Source organism: Odocoileus virginianus, chromosome 28 (genome assembly GCF_023699985.2).
Source record: "Odocoileus virginianus isolate 20LAN1187 ecotype Illinois chromosome 28, Ovbor_1.2, whole genome shotgun sequence".
NCBI classification, from domain to species: domain Eukaryota; kingdom Metazoa; phylum Chordata; class Mammalia; order Artiodactyla; family Cervidae; genus Odocoileus; species Odocoileus virginianus.
In genome coordinates this window covers 37,848,499-37,870,008 of record NC_069701.1, presented here as the reverse complement: position 1 = coordinate 37,870,008, position 21,510 = coordinate 37,848,499, and the positions used below count along the sequence as shown (strand labels likewise).

At 58.0% G+C, this 21,510-nt stretch overlaps 3 protein-coding genes across 5 annotated transcripts; 1 reads left to right on the top strand and 2 right to left on the bottom strand.

Moving 5' to 3' along the window:
* Positions 1 to 89: 89 nt before the first annotated feature.
* Positions 90 to 3,515, bottom strand: CTSW (cathepsin W). Of its 2 annotated transcripts, XM_020906433.2 has the most exons (10): positions 3,400 to 3,515; positions 3,033 to 3,117; positions 2,137 to 2,250; positions 1,608 to 1,756; positions 1,358 to 1,454; positions 1,193 to 1,273; positions 965 to 1,090; positions 696 to 760; positions 401 to 610; positions 90 to 320 (listed from the first exon to the last, which is right to left on the bottom strand). In XM_020906433.2, the coding sequence occupies exons 1-10, from the start codon at positions 3,484 to 3,486 to the stop codon at positions 210 to 212; spliced, it is 1,125 nt and encodes a 374-aa protein (XP_020762092.1). In that variant the 5' UTR covers positions 3,487 to 3,515; the 3' UTR covers positions 90 to 209. The 2 variants fall into 2 exon arrangements, with proteins under 2 accessions (XP_020762092.1, XP_070313757.1); XM_070457656.1 differs by lacking the exon at positions 965 to 1,090.
* Positions 3,516 to 7,431: 3,916 nt separating this feature from the next.
* EFEMP2 (EGF containing fibulin extracellular matrix protein 2) lies at positions 7,432 to 15,068 on the top strand. 2 transcript variants are annotated; one of them, XM_020906471.2, is made up of 12 exons: positions 7,831 to 7,942; positions 8,307 to 8,366; positions 8,675 to 8,792; positions 9,022 to 9,070; positions 9,726 to 9,932; positions 10,512 to 10,634; positions 10,900 to 11,016; positions 11,161 to 11,280; positions 13,170 to 13,289; positions 13,377 to 13,503; positions 13,741 to 13,936; positions 14,762 to 15,068. In XM_020906471.2, exons 3-12 carry the CDS (start codon positions 8,682 to 8,684, stop codon positions 14,921 to 14,923), a joined length of 1,332 nt encoding a protein of 443 aa, XP_020762130.1. In that variant the 5' UTR covers positions 7,831 to 7,942; positions 8,307 to 8,366; positions 8,675 to 8,681; the 3' UTR covers positions 14,924 to 15,068. The 2 variants fall into 2 exon arrangements, with proteins under 2 accessions (XP_070313756.1, XP_020762130.1); XM_070457655.1 differs by lacking the exons at positions 7,831 to 7,942; positions 8,307 to 8,366 and adding an exon at positions 7,432 to 7,781.
* A 453-nt stretch (positions 15,069 to 15,521) lies between these two features.
* Positions 15,522 to 21,291, bottom strand: MUS81 (MUS81 structure-specific endonuclease subunit). The gene is made up of 16 exons (XM_020906470.2): positions 20,869 to 21,291; positions 20,645 to 20,774; positions 20,331 to 20,416; positions 19,446 to 19,544; positions 19,287 to 19,355; positions 19,050 to 19,135; positions 18,612 to 18,752; positions 18,337 to 18,432; positions 18,136 to 18,257; positions 17,945 to 18,042; positions 17,271 to 17,387; positions 17,077 to 17,172; positions 16,760 to 16,888; positions 16,578 to 16,681; positions 16,001 to 16,084; positions 15,522 to 15,911 (listed from the first exon to the last, which is right to left on the bottom strand). The coding sequence occupies exons 1-16, from the start codon at positions 21,001 to 21,003 to the stop codon at positions 15,845 to 15,847; spliced, it is 1,659 nt and encodes a 552-aa protein (XP_020762129.2). The 5' UTR covers positions 21,004 to 21,291; the 3' UTR covers positions 15,522 to 15,844.
* Positions 21,292 to 21,510: the final 219 nt, after the last annotated feature.

Here is a 21,510-nt window from a genome sequence, read left to right as displayed (position 1 = left end):
CCACAGGGACAAGGACATGTCGGAGAACGATATCTACTCACTCCCCATCCATTTCCCCACCCCAGCCGTGTCCACTCCAAAGACAGGGGTCTTGTCTTGCTTTATTCAATCCCCAGCAAGAATACTGGGAGACTGCAAAAACCTTGGGGCGGGTGGCAGGGGGAGGTAAGTGGCACAGCAGGAGAGAGCCAAAGGGCAGCCAGGCGGCCTCAGGGAGGGCAGGAGACTTGTTGCTGCTTATTAGGTTTGTCCACTCTGGCAGTGACCGGGAACTTGGTGATGCCGCAGGTGTTGCTCCCTCGATGCAGCCGGAAGTAGCCCTAAGAAGTTAGGGCCCATCAGCGCCAGACAGTGGGGAGAGGTCTGTCCGCCCTGTCTGCCCCCAGTAGATCACACTCACCTTCTCACCCCATTGAGTCCCCCAGGAGTTCTTCAGGGTCCAGTATGCCATGGAGTGGCGAGGGCGAGAGTAGGATCCGAATGAGGCCGCCTTCCCCTGCCTCCCCTCCACCGACTTGGTTTTACCAAAGCCCACCAGCAGGACAGAATGATTTACTTGTATGGGGTCACAGGTGGTAGGTGTGGCCTTGATCACACCCTTCCGGTAATGCTGCAGGGGCAGAGAGGCAGAGTCTGGGGCCACCTCCCCTATATGCGCCCCCCTCCCCCCCACCCCATTCCCTACCTTATCTCACCTGCAGTAGCGTCATATTGATGGTCACGGTGATGGGGCCTTGGGTGGCCAAGTGCCTGGCAATGCCTGGGGGTGGAAGGTACCATCTAGCCTTGCCTCTCCTTCATCCCCTGCTCTTGGCTCATAGGCATCTCTCTCTATCTATCTCTTCCTCTTTCCTGCCCTCTACCCCCTGCCCCCAGAGATCCCTCCATCTCTGTCTATAGCTCCATCTGTCCTAGTCTGTCTGTCTCCCCACTGTGCCTGCCCGTGTCCCCATCCTGCCCATACTCTGCTCGCAGGCCTGCAGTATTATGAAATCCTGGATCCAGGCCACCTTCTTGTGCTTCTCAGCCCGGCAACTATGAGTTTTGCCACTCCCATCGAATGGATAGTCCTTCTCACTGGCCAGGCCTCCTAGAGATAAGCGAGGCCCAGGAGGAAGCTCAGTTCAGCTCGGCAGCAGTACCCACCCCATCCTCCCCCTGCCACGACTGCCCAAAGCAGCCAGGTACTCACTATTGTTGAGGACAGTGAGGAACGCATCCCAGACAAAGCCACCCTTGCAGCCGTTCCCACAGCGGTCACAGTCGATCAGCTCTGGTGCCAGAAGGGACAGTGTGTGTGCCCAGGCCTCAGGCACCCCCACCTCCCTCAGCCCCCCGCCCCAGCCCCCAGCCATACGCTGCACGGAGACTTCCACAGACTGATGGAACTTGATGGCCCATAGGGCCTCGATGTTGCCCGCTGCCGCGATGGCCCAGCAACAGTTGCAGTGTTGCTAATGGTGAAAGAATGATAGCGGTGGGGGCGGGTAAGAACTGCAGGCCCTCTCCTCCCCACCTCCCCACGCGCTGCTGGCCCCCCCCCCCCCCCCGCCTCCTCCCAGGGCTGGATTGGGCCAGGCTGCTGGGCTTGGGGTGGAGGCAGATACCTGGTCCCTGACGGGTGAGATGGTGCCAGCCTTGCGCCAGTCACAGGTTGAGGGCACTGAGTGCCCCCACTCTTCAGACCCCACCTTTCTGCTCACGCCGAGGGCCTCTCCAGCCACCTGGTTTCCGTAAAGCTGGACAAACTCCTCCTCTGGGGACACATGGGGCCATGAAGTTCACTGTTTTGACTCCCCCCCCCAACCCGCCACATCCTGCCTCCCACCCCAGCCATCCACATCCAGAGCCATTTGAGTCCCTGTAATGCCCCGGGAGGCAGAAAGATAAGGACCCTGAGGCCTAGAAGGAGGCCAGGCTCCTTGCTGGGGTGCACAGCCCTGCACCCGGTGTCTCTGTGAGCTGGGCTGCTGCCCAGGCCTCCACAGAGTTCCTGCCCTGATCTCGGATTTGGGGCAAACCCCCAAGCTTGTGGCCCTCAGGAGTCCCTCTGGGGAACAGAAGCCAAGTCAGCCTGGTATCTGCTGGGAAAGATCCTGCTTCCCTGCCTACCACCCAGGGCCGGGAGTCCAGTACCTGTGAGGTCACTGAATTGAGTCACCCCAAACTCGGCTGTGCCCAGGTCGTCCTCCTGCAGCCGCTGAGTGTTGGCCAGGTTTTGGGCAAAGATGTCCAGGCGGCGGGCGTGCTCTAGACCAAAAGGAGGTTGTCTAGGCTGGCTCACAAGCCCCCGGGGACAGGAAGCAGCCACCAGTTTGGCTTCCCTCCACACTCTCCCAGGTAAGCACTGGCTCCTTTCCTATGGCCCTTGCAGACCCCGCTACAGACACCTGGACCAAGGAAGTGGCTCCCCAGTCCCCCTAGGGTTGGGGTTTCGTTGAAGGCAGGAAGAGAGTATCTGCCCACCTGGGGAAGAAGCCAAGTGAAAGGTTGAAGGCTAGTGACAAGAGAAAGGTGGGTGGTCAGAGACTGACTTCCTGCCAGGTCATATCTATCTATACTTCACACCTCTGGCCGCAAGTCTGTGGCTGGAACATGACGGGAGGGTTGGGGTACAAGTCCCTGGCACAGGAAGTCAGGCTGAAAGGTGCCCACAGACCTCCCCTATGGGAGATGAGATCCAGAGGACAGAAACAGGGCTGGCAACACATGGGGGTGGAGAGGGAATCCACAAAGTGGGTGCTTGCTTGGTGCTTGCTGGATGACTCGCAGTCTCCTGCTGTAGTCACAGGAAAGTGGCTCTGGACGTGAAGATCCTCTTAACCCCCAACAGCCACCACCTTCTTCCAGGTTCATAGCCAAGGAGGATCCTGTCCCCCCTGTGCATTCGGGAAACCAGGGAGTACACTCCCAGCCCCACGTCACTGTCCTGAGTGGCTTTGATCAAATGCACTCCCCACCCTGAGCCTGAATTTCCTTGTCTGTTAAATGAGAGCAGGGGTTAGACTGGAGACGCACGTGCCCCGGGATACCTGCTGGATTTGGGTAACTCCGGTTGTACTGCATCTGAAACAATCTGAAGACTTCTTTCAGCTCCAGTGGCTGGGGACCTGGGTCCTGGGTGGCGGTGCAGGGCGGGGGGTGGGGGGGGGTTGGTGTAAAAAGAAAGAGTAGTGGGGAGGGGGTGAGGTGAGGAGTCATGGCCGGGACCACACCTCAGCTCCCACCTGAGCTGGGACTGGCCTAGGGAAGCAGCCGGTTCACCCGCTTTTCTCCCTGTGTGGGCCTGAGCACATGGATCATCCCTTCAGTCTCAGTCGCTCCCTCTGAGAAATAGGAACAGAGCCCTGTTTCTGCCAGGGTGAGCCCCAGGCATGGGAGAAAGTTGGGGACACTTACCTGGCCCCTGAGGGAGCCCTTGGTGCCTTGAGCCAAGCCTGCCACCAGCAGGGCCAGGAGGCAGGAGAGATGGACAGTTGGTGCCATGATGCGGCAGACTGGAGTGTCTGGGGCAGGAAGCTGCAGACCAAGGTGGAGGGGCTGAGAGGGTGGAGCTGGAGAAACCACAAAAGGGAAACCAGGTCGGGAGGGGGAGGAGGACCCCCACACACACATACACAAGAGGGCTTCAGGCTTTTCTCCCTGCACGGCCCCTGCCTGCCAGTACCCCACTCCACCTCCTGTCTTTATTCGGCAGAGGCTCTCTGCCAACCCTGTCCTGGGCAATCCTAAGGATGTGGAGATGGATCTGGCCTTAAGAGGACAGGAGGAGACAGATGCTAAGTGGGCAAATGCTAATATAGGGCCATTGGTGCCTGGAGGGGGAAGCAGGGCTATGGGAGCCACAGGCCCTAATGATGGGGGTGGTGTGAATGGTGGTCAGTACCCCCCAGGAAGCATTCTTGCTCATCCTAGTACAGAGCTCAGTCAGCTCGGGCGACACCCCAAGAAGCGCGCCTATCCTGTGGTATAACCTGCAGCCCCTTGAACCCCCGGGCTGCCTGCGTCTACTGGGCGTCTGCCTCCCAGCCACAGCGGATGTGTCTGCCTTGCTTGTATCCTCAGCACCCAGGAAGGGGCCGCACGCAGAGCTGGCTCGGGGGGATTTGCTGGCTTAGTGATTAGTCGTCTTTTTTAACCAGAAACGTTCAGGGTCCAGGGGACAGCAAGGGGCAGCTACAACCTCCTCTGTTCTTCCTTCTTGTCACAGTCTGGGAACGGGGAGGGGAGGAGGCATGTGAATGAGCCTCAGGGGGAAGGAGGATAGCAGGATTGGCACCTCAGACAGAGCCAGGCCAGAGGCTGAGGCCTGGGCAGGGGTGTTAACACCTGTCACTTGTGCCTTGATGTGGGTCCTTGGGTTCGGGGGCTTTCACATGGACCTTCAGTCTGGGAACCAGCGTCCAAGACCAGAGACAGGCGAGAAAAAAACTGGTTTTCCAGGGTTTCCATGGGGATGGGAGCAGGGGAAGAGATCCATTCATTCATGTGCTGATTACCTCATTTCTTCGATCATTGGGAATCTTCCCAAAGCCGTGAGGTCCCTTTTTCTGCACCCACACACACCCCCCCCACAGACACACTCATACCATGTAGTAAGCCAAGGGTCTCCCCTGGGGAAAAAAAAAAGAATGATGCTGACTTTATTAAAATGCAGTAGAGGACTTCCTTGGTGGTTCAGTGGATAAGAATCTGCATGCCAATGCAGGAAGCATGGATTCAATCCCCAGAATCCAGGAAGATGCCACATGCAGAGGAACAACTAATGTTGCGAACCTCAACTACCAAGCCTGTGCTCTAGAGCCAGGGAGCCAAAACTACTGAGTCCATGTACTACAACTACTGAAGCCCATGCACCTAAATCCTGTGCTCTGCGACAAGAGAAGCCACTTCAATGAAAAGCCTGCGTACCACAAAGGAGAGAAGCCCAGCTCACTGCAACTAGAGAAAGCCCGCACGCAGCACCAAAGACCCAGCCCAGCCATAAATAAATAAATTGGAAAAATGCAGTAGACAGACTCTACAGAAGGGTACCTGGGTCCATAGTTCTAGTCCCCAGTCATGTGTCCCAAGCTGGTTTTAGCCGTGTGTGATCTACAACTAAGGGCTCCCCGCCCGTCACCCCCAGAGCTGGAGGTTTAAAATAACAGCTTTAGGTTCCTGCTTGCCCAGTGGTTAAGAATCTGCCTGCCAATGCAGGAGATGCAGGTTCAATTCCTGGCCTGGGAAGATCCCACAAGCTGCAGGACAACTAAGCCCATCAGGCACAACTATTGAGCCTGTGCCCTAGAGCCTGGGAGTTGCAACTACCGAAGCGTGGTACTCTAGAACCTGTGCTCTGCAACAAGAGAAGCCCCCGCAGCAGGAAGCCCACTCACTGCAACTAGAGAAAGCCCTCAGGCAGCAGTGAAGACCCAGCACAGTCTAAATAAATCAATAAAATAAAGTTTTATGGAGGTATAATTCACGTACCATAAAATTCACCATTTTAAAGTGTTTAGATAATTCAGTGATTTTTCATGTATTTGCATAACTATGCAACCATCACCACTGTCTAATTTCAGAGCATTTTCATTACTCCAAAAGAAATCCCATACCCGTCAGAAGTCTTTCTCACATTCTCCTCTTCCCTGGCAAACATTAGTTCATTTTTCAGATTTGCCTATTCTGGTTGTGTCATATAAATGGAATATGTGGCCTTTTGTGTCTGGCTTCTTTCAAGCAGTGTCATTTTCAAGATTCATCCATGTTGTAGCACATATCAGTACTTCATTCCTTGTTATGGCCGAATAATATTCTATCATTATATTGCCACCCTGCTTATTTAACTTATGTGCAGAGTACACCATGAGAAACGCTGGGCTGGAGGAAGCACAAGCTGGAATCAAGATTGCCGGGAGAAATATCAATAACCTCAGATATGCAGAGGACACCACACTTATGGCAGAAAGTGAGGAAGAACTAAAGAGCCTCTTGATGAAAGTAAAAGAGGAGAGTGAAAATGTTGGCTTAAAGCTCAACATTCAGAAAACTAAGATCATGGCATCCTGTCCCATCACTTCATGGCAAATAGATGGGGAAACAGTGGAAACAGTGGCTGACTTTATTTTTCTGGGCTCCAAAATCACTGTGGATGGTGATTGCAACCATCAAATTAAAAGACACTTACTCCTTGGAAGGAAAGTTATGACCAACCTAGATAGCATATTAAAAAGCAGAGACATTACTTTGCCAACAAAAGTCCATCTAGTCAAGGCTATGGTTTTTCCAGTAGTCACCTATGGATGTGAGAGTTGGACTATAAAGAAAGCTGAGCGTCGAAAAATTGATGCTTTTGAACTGTGGTGTTGGAGAAGATGCTTGAGAGTCCCTTGGACTGCAAGGAGATCCAACCAGTCCATCCTAAAGGAGATCAGTCCTGGGTGTTCATTGTAGGGACTGATGTTGAAGCCAAAACTCCAATACTTCGGCCACCTGATGCCGAGAGCTGACTCATTTGAAAAGACCCTGATGCTGGGAAAGATTGAGGGCAGGTGGAGAAGGGGATGACAGAGGATGAGATGGTTGGATGGCATCACCGACACAACGGACATGGGTTTGGGTGGACTCCGGGAGTTGGTGATGGACAGGGAGGCCTGGCATGCTGTGGTTCAAGGGGTCGCAAAGAGTCGGACACCACTGAGCGACTGAACTGAACTGAACTGAATATTCTATCATATCATTTTTTGTTTCTCCTTTCATCAATAGATGAACATTCCTTTGGTTCTATATTTTCAACGCTTATGAATAGTGTTACTGTGAACACTGTGTACAGATTTGTGTGTGTGTATGGACACATGTTTTCAATACCCCTGCGTATGTACACCTGGGAGTGAAATTGCTGGGTCATGTGCTAACATTTTTGAGGACCTGCCAGACTGTTTTCCATAGCAGCCGCCGCATCTTACATTCCCACTCATAGTGTGAGGGTTCCAATTTCTCCATATCCTCTCCAGCACTTGTTACTGTCTTTTGGGTTTTAAAGACTTATTATTTTTAGCCTCCTCTCCCCCACCCCTGGCGGGTGGTGGTGCTGGGAAGAATTTGGAGGTGGGAGGGTGCTCTGCAGTTCACAGTGAATCCTGAAGGCTCATCCTAGGACCCACCGGCACGTCCTCCCCTACTCACCGGGCAGGGCTGCTAATGGGGGCGTGTGTGAGGATAAACAGGAGTGGGAAAGTGAACCGAGAACTCGGCATTTCCCGCACGCCGCCTGCCTCCAGCAGGGAGATCCCTGGACACGCAGCCCTTTCCCGTCTGGCCCCGCCCTGAGACGTGGGCAGGGCAAGACCCCGCCCCTTCCTGGGAGCCAGCTCCGCCCAAACCCCGCCCCTTAAGGCTCTCCCGCTGCTTCGGGAGTAGGCACAAACCCGGGGACTGGGGGCGGGGTGTGTGGATAGTGGGGGACGCTGGCGGGAGGATGGCCAGAAAGGCGAGGGCACCGGACCCTGACCCTGGCGTCCAGCACGCCCGAGTTCAGCCCTGCCCGCCTTCTCAGGGGCTTCCATTCATTCTCGGCCAAATGTGAACTGCCGCCCCCGCCCCAATCTGATGTAGTCTCGCGGACTGAGGACTCGGAGGAGGCAGTTCTGGAGTGAAGGGACCGCCTGGCTGACGACAACCCTGGGGATGGAGGGGAGAGGGACCGAGATGGACAGTTCTGGACCCGAGAGCATCTCTTCTTAGGGCGAGGGTCTGGGAACCCTGAACGAAGTTTCGGTATTTCCAGAGTGACTGTCCAGGTGTCCAGAATCATATTCCGGAGGGTGCAGAGTGAGAATCCGGAAGTCCCAGGATTATTTGGTGGGGTCCAGGTGCCCAGGGTGACATTCCGGGAGGCTCAGAGCCTGGGGCCCCCGGCATTGAGGTGTGGGTGCCCAAGAATTCCTGGAGCACAGATTAGGTAGGGTCTAGGTGCGTAGGATGACATTTTGGGGTGCGCACAGTGAAAGCCTGCGGACTCCTAAGTGAGCCGGGGGCCCCGCATCAAGGCCAATGCCCCCAGGATCGAGCGCTGGGCGACCCTGGCCAGGCGCCGGGAGGCGGCTCCGGGCGGCGCCGCGGGGGACCGGGTGGGGGCCTGCGGCCGGCCGGGGGCGGAGAAGCGGGGGGTCGGGGTCCCTCCCCCTGGCGCGGGCTCAGGAATCCGCTGAGGGGCGGGCGGAGGCGCCGGGGTGGGCCGCGCCGCGGCGGGCGGGCGGGCGGGGGGCGCTTCCTGGGGCCGCGCGTCCAGGGAGCTGCGCCGTCCGCCTGTCCGTCTGCCGCAGGCACTGCCGAAGCCAGCCGAGCCTCCGGAGCCGCGGGCCGCGGGGCCGTCGTGGGCCCAAGTGAGTGGCCGTCCGTGGCGGGAGGGCGCGAGCCAGAAGTCTAGGCCGAGTCGGCGTCAGCAAGGAGCCGAGAGGCCCGCGCTCCCCGGCCGGAGCCACAGAGGGACCGGGCGGGGGCGGGGCGGCCCCAGGCGAGTGGGCCCTGAACCCCGGCCCGCGCGAGGAGTGGGCCCTCGGCCCAGGGAGGCTCCGGGGCCCCAAGCGCGGTCCCGGGCGGGAGGCGGCAGGGGCTGGGGCTCGAAGTCCTGGCACAGGGTTTGGGGGTTGCTGTGGCAGAGGTGCCCTGACCCCTGCCCACCACCTCCTAGCCCCAGGATGCTCCCGTTCGCCTCCTGCCTCCCCGGGTCTCTACTGCTCTGGGCGCTGCTGCTGTTGCTCTTGGGAGCAGCGTCTCCCCAGGATTCCGAGGAGCCCGACAGCTACACGGTGGGGACAGTGGGGCCGCTGGCCTGGGCTGGGCTGGGCAGGGACACCGAGGCCAGGATCCTGGGGTGGCGGCTGCTGGGGAAGATTGTGCCTTCCCTTGGTTGGTGGAGCTGCTGGGGCCATTGTCTGGAGCAGGCCGGGAGGGTGGCCGGGCTTGGGCCTTGGTCTCGGCCTGGTCAGTTAGAGAGGACCAGGGATGACCACTGGCCACCTCTGGTTCCCCTTGTAGGAATGCACAGATGGCTATGAGTGGGACCCTGACAGCCAGCACTGCAGGGGTAAGTATGCTTGGGGGCCGACCTGCCCCCGAGAACCGGAAAGGGGATCACAAAGCCCAGCTCCTAGAGAGGCTGCAGGAGCCCTGTGGCTGTCCCCTGCCCTGCTCTGCCTGGCCGTATGTCACCTGCTCTGGTTCTCAGGGGGCCAGCTTGGCTCAGGGTAGAAAAGCCATCCAGGCCCCTCCCCCTCAGAGAAACATGGGGCACCCTTCCCCCCAGCCACCCCCTAGAGTCCAGAGACCAACAGGGCGCTGCCCACAGGACTGGTTCCTGGACATCTCATCTAATCACTCTGCTATCTCGCCCTGCACCATCATGGCCCTGGGCGAGCAGTGCGGGGCGGGGGCGCGGTCAGGAGGCCTGCACATTACTCTTAGGCTGAGCCAGGGCAGAAGCTTCAGGGAGGGATAGAGACCCTCTTGTGGGCAAGAGAATGGGGGTGATCGTGGGAACAGCTGCCCCACCAGGGGCAGGGAACAGCCCTGGCAGCCCCCAGGAAGGAGTCCCAGGCAGGCAGCCTTAGCTTTTGGAGTAGAGAGGGAAGGCCTTGGCGGATCACACAGCTTAGAGCAGGCTGAGCTGGGCTCCTGCCTCCCCTGCCCTCCACGGCCCACGCTTGGGAGACTGGCTGTGCCCAGCAGGCCCCTCTCCGCAGATGTCAATGAGTGCCTGACCATTCCTGAGGCCTGCAAGGGGGAAATGAAATGTATCAACCATTACGGGGGCTACTTGTGCCTGCCCCGTTCGGCTGCTGTCATCAATGACCTACATGGAGAGGGGCCCCCACCGCCCGTGCCCCCTGCCGAGCACCCCCACCCCTGCCTCCCGGGCTATGAGCCCGACGAGCAAGAGAGCTGCGTGGGTGAGTAGGCTGCCAATCTTCTTAACAGGTGTCTAGCACTGCCTTTTAAAAACTCATACCCTGTGTTCCTCCCTTGCTCCAAAGCTTCCTCAGGGCACTGGAGTAACATCCAGACCCTTGCCCAGGTCCTTACCTGCCACAGGTGGTCCCAGTTCCTCTGCCCATCCCTCTGCTCAGCCCCCTGTGGAACCCCCACCTCAACTGCTGCAGATGCCCTGCAAGAGCTCTGCCCTCAGCCTCTGCTCTGGCCCTTCCGGGTCTGGACCCCACCCCTGGGAGGCAGGGACCTTGGAGGAAGGGCCTGGAATCAGTGCCCCTGGGAGTATGGGCAGGGCTTTGTCCTATGTATCCCTGACTTGGAGTCTCCCCGCTTAGGGGCCCCTTTCTCTTTAGCTCCGGGCTAGTAGACTCTTATTTGTGCTGTTGGGCGATGGGCCCACATGTTCCTGTTTTGGGGGTGTCAGTCACCCACACACTCATGTGAGTGGTACCTGACCCGTGTCCTCCCACGTGGAGGAGTCTTGTCGTGTTGGGTGGTGCACGGGCTCCCAGGCAGGGGCTGAGTGGTGTGTCTTGCAGACGTAGACGAGTGTGCCCAGGCCCTGCACGACTGCCGCCCCAGCCAGGAGTGCCATAACCTGCCTGGCTCCTACCAGTGTACCTGTCCCGACGGCTATCGCAAGATCGGGCCCGAGTGTGTGGGTAAGTCTGTGCCTGTGGCCTGGCTCTCACCCCAGCGCCTGACCCCCATTCCAACCCATCCCCAGGTTTCACCCCTGCCCCCTGCCACCTCTGCCTGAGTCACCAGACACAGAGCTGTATGCGTGTAATGTATGAGTCCTGCCCGATCTGGCCTGGCCCAGCCCCCCAGAATCAGGCAAGATGGTGGGTGATGAGGCGGGGTCCCAGCTGGCTTGGGCGGCACCTGACTCTGCCCTCCGCTGTCCTTCTCCTGCCTGCATCCCAGATATAGACGAGTGTCGGTACCGCTACTGCCAGCACCGCTGCGTGAACTTGCCTGGCTCCTTTCGCTGCCAGTGTGAGCCGGGCTTCCAGCTGGGGCCCAACAACCGCTCCTGTGTGGGTGAGGCTGGGCTGGGCCAGGCTCGGGGTCCTGGGCAGAGGGGTGTGAAGTGGGGGAACTCCCTTTCTGATCAGTGCAGGTGCAGTTGGGGCTCTGGGCTGCTCCTTGGTTTTCACCCCTCCCCCGTTTTCCTGGCACCCCCAGATGTGAACGAATGTGACATGGGGGCTCCATGTGAGCAGCGCTGCTTCAACTCCTATGGGACCTTCCTGTGTCGCTGCCACCAGGGCTATGAGCTGCACCGGGACGGCTTCTCCTGCAGTGGTGAGCACTCCACCCCCGACACTGGTTCCCCACTGGTCTCCACTGGCTTCTGCTGGTTCCCCAGGCCCTGTGCATGCCTAGCCTCTTGCCACACAGCTCTCCATTTGATGCCTCTATGTCCCATCCACCCAGCACCCATGTGCCTCCTGTGTACCCCACCCCAGCAGGGGGCAAGGCACCCTCAGAGCTGCCCACCAGAACTCCCAGCCTGCTGCGGAAGGCACGGAGGGGAGCAGTTAGGTCCCCACTGAAGCTCAGCAGAGAGACTGAGCAAAGATGGAGGTGCCTCCGTCCCTGGGAGTCAGGCTGATATGTGTGCAAATCCTGGACCAGGGCAAGTCACTCTTCTCTCTGAGTCCATTTCTTCTTCTGTAGAATGGGTTGTCTTGAGAATTAAATAAGAAAATGACAACAGGAAGACCTTATACTGTCCAAGCAGCAACGTTTTACAAAGTGAATGAGCATTTATTGAGAACCTGCCCTGTGCAGTCTGCCAGAAATCCTGTGAGATTGTTCTTCTTGTTACTCAGTCATTAAGTTGTGTCCAGCTCTTTGCAATCCCATGGACTGCAGCACGCCAGGCTTCTCTGTCCTTCACTGTCTCCTTGAGTTTGCTCAGACTTATGTCCATTGAGCGGGTGCATTCAACCATCTCATCCTCTGTCACCAGCTTCTCTCCTGCCTTCAATCTTTCCCAGCACCAGGGTCTTTTCCAATGAGTCAGTTCTTCCTATCAGGTGGCCAAAGTATTTATCTCACATCCTAATGAAATAAATATGAGTTTTTCCTTCTCTGCAAATTGACATTAATACCTCCCTCAAGTTTTTTGGGGGGACAATTACAAAAAATAAAATATTTCAACGAGAGGTTGAGTGACTTGCCTAGGGTCATGTAGCTGGGGTGAGGTGGGGCCTGGGCTCTCTTTCTCTCCCTGTCAACTAGCCATGTACCCTGTTTCTGTTAAGCTTTGTACTTTGCTGCCAAGTTAAGGCCCGACTGGTACCTGGCTCGGTGCCGGGCAGCTTAAAGGGCACAGAGGAGAAAACCTGGCTCTGGCCTGCGCGGCTCACAGTTGGCAGGAGGTGACTGTGTGCTTGGGTGGATCATAGGTTGCAGGCATCAGGCAAAGTGTTGAAACCCAGAGCAGTCTGGGATGTGTCAAGGGCTCATCCAGCCTAATCCACTTACTTACTGAAAGGAAGCAGAGGTTCCTCAAACTCAGTCAGTAGGATTTAAAGCCAAACCTCCAGATTCCCAGTCCTCTCATTTAGTATCATCTTAGTCTTGGGGCAGAGACAGGTCTGTGAGCAGGGCAGTCTTTTTTTTTTCTTTTGGCAGCAATGGGTCTGTGGTGCGTGGGCTCAGTAGTTGAGCCCCACTGGCTTACTTGCTCTGTGGCATGTGGGTTCTTAGTTCCCCGACCAGGGATCGAACCTGCATCCCCTGCATTGAAAAGTGCATTTTTAAAAATAAATTATTTATTTTTGGTTGCACTGGGTCTTTGTTGCTTGCCAGGACTTTCTGTATTTGCGGTGCACGGGCTTCTCATTGTGATGGCTTCTCGTTGCAGAGCACAGGTTCTAGGGTGCGAGGGCACACGTGGCACATGGGCTCAGTTGCCCTGGGGCATGTGGGGTAGTAGTTCCTGGACCAGGGATCGAACTTGTGCTCCCCTGCATTGGCAGGCTGATTCTTAACGACCAGACCACCAGGGAAGTCCCCTGGGCAGCCGGTTCTTGAACCCTCTGTCCCCTGCTGAGCTGCAGGGTTTATCTCTTCTGCCTCTTCTTGTACTGAGCCTAACCTGAGGCCAGGCTCTCTAGATGAGCCCGTGTGGGGCTGAGCTGGGAGGCCGGCCCGGCCCTGTCCTCAGCCCCACCCTCCCCCAGATATCGATGAGTGCAGCTACTCCAGTTACCTCTGCCAGTACCGCTGTGTCAACGAGCCAGGCCGCTTCTCCTGCCACTGTCCACAGGGCTACCAGCTGCTGGCCACACGCCTGTGCCAAGGTACAGGTTGCCCGGGTAGAGTGGGCAGGGTGGCGTGAGGAGCTGGTGGCTTGGTACCTGGGTTCCAGCCCCTCTCCCCTGGCACAGACATTGACGAGTGTGAGTCGGGTGCGCACCAGTGCTCTGAGGCCCAGACTTGTGTCAACTTCCATGGGGGCTACCGCTGTGTGGACACCAACCGCTGCGTGGAGCCTTACGTCCAGGTGTCCGACAAGTGAGTCAACTCCACGCCAGGCCACGGGAGAAACTACAACTCCCAGAGAGCTCTGCGGCTGCCTGGCACCTATTTGGACTGGCAAGTTCTGAAAGCTGATGGGAGTTGTAGTCCTTCATGACTAAACCACACATGCTGTTCTAGCAGGAGTGGGAAGATCCTTGATTTTGGGTGGGATGGGCCAAATTTGGGGGATGGGCTAGAACCTCATTTGTGTCCCCATCTTGGGGTCTCCAGTCGCTGTCTCTGTCCGGCCTCCAACCCCCTGTGCCGGGAGCAGCCCTCATCCATCGTGCACCGCTATATGAGCATCACCTCGGAGCGGAGCGTACCGGCGGATGTATTCCAAATCCAAGCAACCTCCGTCTACCCTGGTGCCTACAATGCCTTTCAGATCCGTGCTGGAAACTCGCAGGGAGACTTCTACATTAGGGTAAGGCTCTCCCTAACACCACCCCTCAAGTGACTTGCATAATTCCCAACTTGAGTTCCAGGAAACCTTAAGTGGAAGATTCAACTATGCCACCATACCCTGCCTTTCCTCTGAAAGTACCCCCAACCCCAGGGGTCAATTTCTATAGAAAGGTAGAAGTGTTATAAATTGGTACAAACGACAGATAGCTAAATGCAATCCTAGCAAGGCACTCGGACACTGGGGTTTGAGTCCCTGTAATGGTCTGCGTATCGGCTTGGATAGCTTCACCCTTAGAATGAGGGACGGCTGAAGAGGCCGGAGGTAACACACCAGCAGAGTGTGGGAAGGCAGGCAAGTGGAGCTGGGTCTTGGAGGGAGAGAGGCAGCAGGGGCTAGTACAGAGCCTGGGGCCTGAGACTCCAGCTCCGGGCTGGTGGAGCTGAGGGGGCGGTCCAGATGAGACTCACAGTGAGGGCCCTAAGGCTTTGTCTGGCACCAGTGCTGGCTTTTTTGTCCTGGAATTGAGTGTTTTGAAGGTGAGTCTACCTGCCCCAGTCGCTAAAGGCCCCACTGTTCCCAAGAATCACCCCAGGCCTTGAATCATCAGCTGACCGTGGTTGACAAAAGAACTAGCTGCAAAGGGCAGGCAGAGCACCAGAAGGGTATTTCTTGGGGGCAGGGTGCCGATGTCAAGGGGGTCACAGGCTGGCCGGGGCACTCTCCACTGTGCAGCCAACTGGTTGTGGGTGCCAGACACGGGGCAGGGAGGTGATGTGGGGGTAGGGTTTGGGTGCGTACGTTGATGCAATCCATGTGTCCCCCCCTACCCACTGTACCCCGCAGCAAATCAACAATGTCAGCGCCATGCTGGTCCTCGCACGGCCTGTGACAGGCCCCCGGGAGTACGTGCTGGACCTGGAGATGGTCACCATGAACTCCCTCATGAGCTACCGGGCCAGCTCTGTACTGAGACTCACCGTCTTCGTGGGGGCCTACACCTTCTGAGGGGTGGGTGGGGGGCCCTCAGGGAAGGGGAGGTTCTCTGTAGCTGAGGAGCCTGGGGCTCAGGGATGACTGTGTTCTGCTAAAAGGGAAGATGCTCTTGTGAAGGGTAGTAGAGAGAGAGAGGCAATAAAGGGAGAAAGAAGGAGTTCTGGTGGCTGAGGTGGGTGGGTCACACTGCAGTGAACCCCAGAGCGGGGAAAGGCCAGACTTAACGGGAGGCAGGCCACACCCACCTAAAGGCGGGGCGTGTTTCTGCCCAGGCTGAAGGGCCCCATTGACAGGAGCTGGGAGCTGCACCCCCAAGGCTGGGACTGGCCTACATACCATGGGCACCAGAATCACCCAAGAAGGGAGGAGGTAATGAGGCTGCAGACTCCAGGCCCCAGCCCAAAAACTTGGACTTGGCTGGTCTGCAGCGGGCCTGAAGAATCCTGCTCTAGCCAGTGCCAGGAGGCCCTGGGTTTCCATCCCAGCTTGGGCTCAAACTATCAGTGTGGAGAAATCCTAGCAGCTCTCTGAGTCTCAGTGTTCCAATCCGTAAAATGAGGCCACTGGATTGTTAGCGCTTTATAAACTTTTCTTTTCCAAGCTACAGAACTTCTCATCAAAGGAAATTTATTTGATCAGAGAACTCTGATGACATGAACTAGAGTCAACGTCGCAACGCCTCACTGACTCCATCTCCCTAGCAGTTTCAGTCCTCTGAAAGGGAACCAAAAGAGTCCCGAGGAGCTCAGTTTAAAAACTGGACATGACTGTCTCCCCTGTTCTTACCTGGATATCTTTCAAGACCCCTGGGGCCTCCTTCTAACACATAAAAATGCAAACATTTAAGATTTTTACTGTAGCCCAAAAATTCTGGTTAGAAGACTGGTAGTCTGGGAAGATGGGGGCAGATGGGAGCCTGTCCTGTGGCATAGCTCAGGTCAGGGGACCAGAGCTGCAGTAGAGCTGTGACAAGGTTCTGCTCAGAACGGGCCCCAGATTCCTGTGCAGAGAGAGAGGCAGGTAAGAGTCAGGTGGGCGAGGGTGACCGCAGCCCACCTACCCCCTGCAGGCTCCGTCTCCTGCTCTCACCTCTGCAGCGGCCCACACTTGATGGTGCTCAGCAGCATTTCCTGTTCCTTCGGGGTGGCACAGGCATCATAGGCGGCCAGTAAGCTGAGGGCAGGATGGAAAGTTTGATTTTCTAAGTCTTGACAACGGCTGACTGCTGACCCACCCTGAGTGGCTCGGGCCAGAATGACAGGAGACAGGCTAGAAGGGGTCAGCCTGGGTGAGAGGAGTCAGGACAACCGCCACCCTTCCGAACCTGGCATTCAAGGCCCTGCTCCATCTTGCTCACCCTCCTTTCATGCTCCTGCAAATGTTTTCCCAGAATGGCTATTCTTGGCCCAGTCTTCATGGTCCACCCCCTCCTCCAGGAAGCCTTCTCTGTTACATACCAGGTCTCTCCGACACCCGCCCCCCACCCAATGCCCGAGATTCTGTCTGGTCTTGGGTGGCTCTGTCTCCCTCACCATCTGACCTCCATGAACTCTTCGGGTGTCAGCGGGGTCAGTCCAGCCCTCATAGCACCTGACCAGCCACGAGGCACTGGTTGAGCTGATGACCAGTGTGGGGGACAGCAGAGGACGGGGTCCCGGGCACCTACCTGGCAGGGGTGCTGTACCGAGCCAGCAGGGCCGCCGCCTTCTCCCCGCTCACCCCGCGCACCTGCATGAGCTGCCTGGCAAACACGTCCCGCACAGACTGGGCCTGTAGTGGGGGCAGTGTTGTATCAGGACGGCGGAGGGCCGGAGCCTGGGAGGAGGAGGGGCTGGGCAGAGGCGGTACCTTGTTCTTCATGGCTCCCGCGTTGAAGTCGCTGAAGGTGAGGAGTGAGCAGAGAGGGTTTGGGGAGGGCCCGGCCTTTGATTCAGGGTCCCCAGAGGTGCCCCAGGGGCGACTGCGGAGGGCGTGACCCTGAGGGAAGAGGGGATTGAGGCCAGGCCCGAGCTCTGGGGACACTAGCAGCCAGGCCTTGCCCCAACCCAGGCCTCAGTGGGCCAGCCTGAGACCAGGGGACTCAGTCTGCTCGCCTTCCTTGAGGGAGTACAGCACCCAAGTGAGGGGCCAGTGGTGACAGATGGCACCCGCTGGGGTCTGCTCACCTGGTAGAGCCTCTGCAGGCCCTGTGTCAACAGGGCCAGGTAGGCAGCCGACTCCTTAATGTCCGCTGTGCGCTTCACAAAGAAGCCGTCGATGACCTGGGGAAGGGGATCCAAGGGAGGAGGCGGCTCCAGAGCGGAGTTCACGGGCCACAGGCTCCCTGCCGGCCCGGCCCGGCCCCGCCCTCCCGGCTCACCTGGGTGTTGGTGACAGCCTGCAGCAGTGTGCTCTCAGGAAGGCTGAGGTTGTGCACAGAACCATGCTCCTCCACCAGGTACACTCGGCGCCCCAGGCCACAGCGCTTCAGCCGAAACTGGGCAGGCAGATGGGGGTCGGGCAGGTCACGCCTAGAAGCTCATATGCTAGGTGTCTGTCATGTCTCCCTCAAAACCATCACGAGATCCTGGACCCACCAGTTCACCCGCCACCTCATCCTCCTGAGCTTCTCCACCTGCCTCAGAGGGGCCTCCACACCCTGGCTCACACTGCTGCTCTCGCATGGAAAGCCCCACCACCATCTGAGTGATGCCCATCCCTCTCAAGCCTCCCTTGGCCTATGCGTGGCTTCACCGTGGGGCCAGCCCAGCAGCCAGCATGGAAACGCAGCCTCTGCAGCCCCATCCTGGAGAGGAGAGCCTTGTCAACCCTGGACTGCAAGAGCTGGACCCCCTAGGGGTCCTTAACGTGCTCCTCAGCTCTTCCCAGAGACCCTGCACACCTACTGTGTGCCCAGAGGGGCCCAAGGGAGTTTGAGTTCAGGCCACCCTGGACCAGCTTGAGAGGGGATGTGGCTTGAGTTGCAGGAGCTCTGCCTGGAGACCACCCGGAAGTGCCCCCGAGCAGGCAGGGGCAGTGAGCCCCGTGACGGACCTTCTGCTCCCGGAAGCGGCCATCGATGATGCTGCTGCATAGGTCGTCCAGCCGCTTTCGCTCCACGATATGGTCCAGGACTAGCTCTGCAGGTCGTGCTGCCCAGAGGCCAAGAGGGGTCCTGTTAGCTCACAGCTCTTCACCCACCATGCCCTGCCTCTGACCTCCACCTGCGTGTCCACATCCCCTACCTGGGTCTCTGGGACTGGTCTCTTGGGCCACCCACACGAAGTCCCCGACGTGCAGCCTGCGCACCGTGTGCGTCACGTGCAGCCGCTGCAGCTCTCGGAGCAGCTCTGGCCTGTGGCCCGCCCTAGAGTTACACAGTGGGGGGCCCGAGTCAGCGTCGGCCATTCCCCGACCCTCTCCCTCCCCAGGCCCACCTCACTCACCCCTTGGTCTCACCGACGTCCACACACAACACCACCCTGTACTCTCCAGGTCCCAACTCCAAGAGGGGCTGCTGGATGCTCCCTTCGCTGGTGCCACTACCAGGGAGAAGAGGTGGGTGTTGGCCTGAGCCAGGCCGGGGCTGCTATTCCCCTAACCCACAGAATGCGGGGCAGCCACAGCTCAGTTGGAGCTGCTGGAAAGAGGGTGGGGTCTTGGCCTCATTTCGGGGGCCCCTCCTGCTCCCCTTTTCTCCCCCTCACTCCCTCCTCCTCACAGCTCAGCTGAAGCCGCTCCTGGCACTTCAGACTCCTCCCCAAGGGGCTCCTCCGGCCCGCTGCCCACATTCAGCAAGCTCAGGCCCTCTGAGTCAGCCAGCTTCTGGGCCAGCTCCAGACCCTCCGGGGTTAGTGAATACCTGGTGGGTGGAGAAGAACACACATCTCCCTTCTTCACTCATGCCTGGCAGGCTCTCCTGCCGGGCCTCTAGCTAGGCTGGCCTCACCCGCCTTGGCGACCTTTTACAGACAAGTCCCGGGCTCCCCAACCTCCCTCCTTCCAGCCGAGTTCTCGCCCCTCAGATCAGCTTCCCCTGGACCTGCCCAGGGCTGTTTCTCAGGCTGACAACAAGCACATCTCTGACTGCACGGCTACCCTCAGCACGGCATGCCTGCTCCCCCGCCCTGCCTCCCGCACGCCATGGCGTTCGCCCCACCTAGCCGGCTGGTGTGTCCTGAGGACGAGGTTCCTGTGGAGGAGTGAACGGAGGGCTGGCCAGGGGCGAGCACTTCCAGGGGCCACCTGTTCACAGGGAAGGAGACCCTTAGAGAGCGCCCAGGTCTACCATGTGCCCACTCCCTGTGCCCCATGCCGCTTTCTCCCAAGGGCAGTCTCTGGAGGACTCAGGGTCAGATCCACAGCCACTTGGCTCCTTTCTCCCCTCTGTGCTTACCCTGGAAACCTTTGGGGCACACCTCTGCAACAGCTCCTCCTTGGTTAGGAAGCCCTGGCCACTAGGGTTCTGTAACCAAGACAGAAACATAACCAACACAGTGCCCGAGCAGCAGCCCCACCGCCTGTTTCCCCAACTCCTAGCTTGGCAGGCGCTCACCAGGTGTTCCTTGTATAGCTGCAGCAGGACCGCTCGTGCTCCCGAGTGCCGAGCTGGCCAGTAGCTGCCAGGGCCTCCTGCTTTGAGCTGGGTTGGGACCTGAAAGGTACAGGGGGGCTTTGAACCCAAAACCAACCAGCTGCTACAGACAGAATCGCTGGCAGAGCTGAGGTTCAGGTCCTATCTCAGCAGGCTAAATAGCCCTGGGCAAGTCACTCAGCGGTGCTTCCCTGGTGGCTCAAATGGTAAAAGAATCCGCTTGCAATGAGGGAGACCTGGGTCCAATCCCTGGGTTGGGAAGATCCTCTGCAGGAGGGCATAGCAACCCACTCCAGTATTCTTGCCTAGAGAATCCCCATGTACAGAGGAGCCTGGCAGGCTGCAGTACATGGGGTCACAAAGAGTCAGACATAACTGAATGACTAAGCACAATAAAACCCACGTCACTCAGCTGTCTCTCAAGTTTTTGTAACTAGTTTGTAACTCTCTAGTTTGTTACACAGGTTATGTGAGAGGATGATCTGCAAACTTGGGAAGAGATGGTGGACAGTCTCGGGGGACGGGGTTGGGGTGGGGGTGTAATCTGCCTGGCCTAGCCTCAGTTCTAGCACAGGTCAGAGGAAGTAAGGCAAGAAGACTCAACAGCAAATTCTAGAACTTACTGGGCTTAGTCCCCTGAATAGCTTGATCATGGAACTCTCTCAACTGACTGTATTACAAATCACTATCCACTCCTACAGATGAGAAAACTAAGCATCAAACAGAATAAGTCACTTGCCCGGAGCCAGGTGGGATTAGGACCCAGCACAGCGAAATCCCCCAAGCCAGAAAAATGTTACTCCTGGAGCTCCTGCTTTCCCCTCTACTCCCCTGCTCCTTCCTCACTGGCATGGAAGGGTCCTGGACTTCAGCAGGTGGCCTTTCCCGGGCTGGGCTCTTGGTTCCGGATGGTGAACACGGGACATGGTCACCTGTGGGAAGAGAAGAGGGTCAAACACGGACCCTGGAATCCAGCAGGCAGGATGCTGCCGGCTCAAGTGTTGGTGAGAGCGGTCGGGCTCTTGAAAGAGCTATTAGCCCCAGGTCAAAGAGCAACTTGAACTGGAGTAGGCAGAAGAAGCCAAGGTATCCTGGGTGGGTACAAAAGCTGCACCTGGGGGAGGCTCAGGGGATTACCGAATCCTTCTCCCAGCACTCACCGCCTGATGCTTCGTGCTGCTGCAGTCTCTGGTCCAGCATCCGGCAAAGCCCGTCTCCGAAGTGCTGGAGGATCTTAGCTTCCTTGCCGCTGCGCAGGGGCAGTGGATATCGCCGGAGGGAGCGCAGCGCCTGGCGGGGATAGTGGGTACAGGATTGGGTCAAGGTGGGCCTGGCTGTTCGTCTGGCCTGCACCTGTTCCCCATCCGGCCCGGCCAGAACCCACCTTCTGAAACACAAATTGCGTGCGGCGCCCTCTGCTGGCTGCCTCGTCCCGCCACTCGGTCAGCCAGCGTACGAAGAGAGGATTGGGGCAAACAGGCAGCGGGCGTTTCCGGCCCAGCCGGACGGGCGCTGCCATGAGCCGCAGGGCGGGTCCTTTGGCGCCTCACGCTGGTAGGAGTGAAATGCTGCTAGTTCTGGAGACGGGATTCGAACACCAGGTTCCGGCGGAGGAGGGCAGGACCGCTCTAATCACGTGGTCCCACGCGAGGCATTAACCAGAGGACAGCCTTCTGCCGCCCTCCCCGCCCCTGTACTATTCTTAAGTGGCTGCTACCGATCGCTGTTATCTACCACCTTTCGCCCTCCCGCCGTTCCCGGACAGGACCAGCCTTTAAGGACGCGCCCCTCCTCCTTTACGAGGCCTTGACCCGCCTCTTCCTCTCACCACAGATTCGAGAGCGAGGGGTTGTCCTCTTTGTGCAGGGAAGGAGGGGGCAATGTGGATAGCGCCCCCTGTGGCTGGGAGGTCTGGCTGGGGCGGCGCGTACCGAGTTGACTTCAGTCTCGCTATAGCGGAGGATCATGTAGAGAACCTGACTCGTTCTCTTTTTCTCCGCACTCGCCTTACAGGTGGGAGAACAAA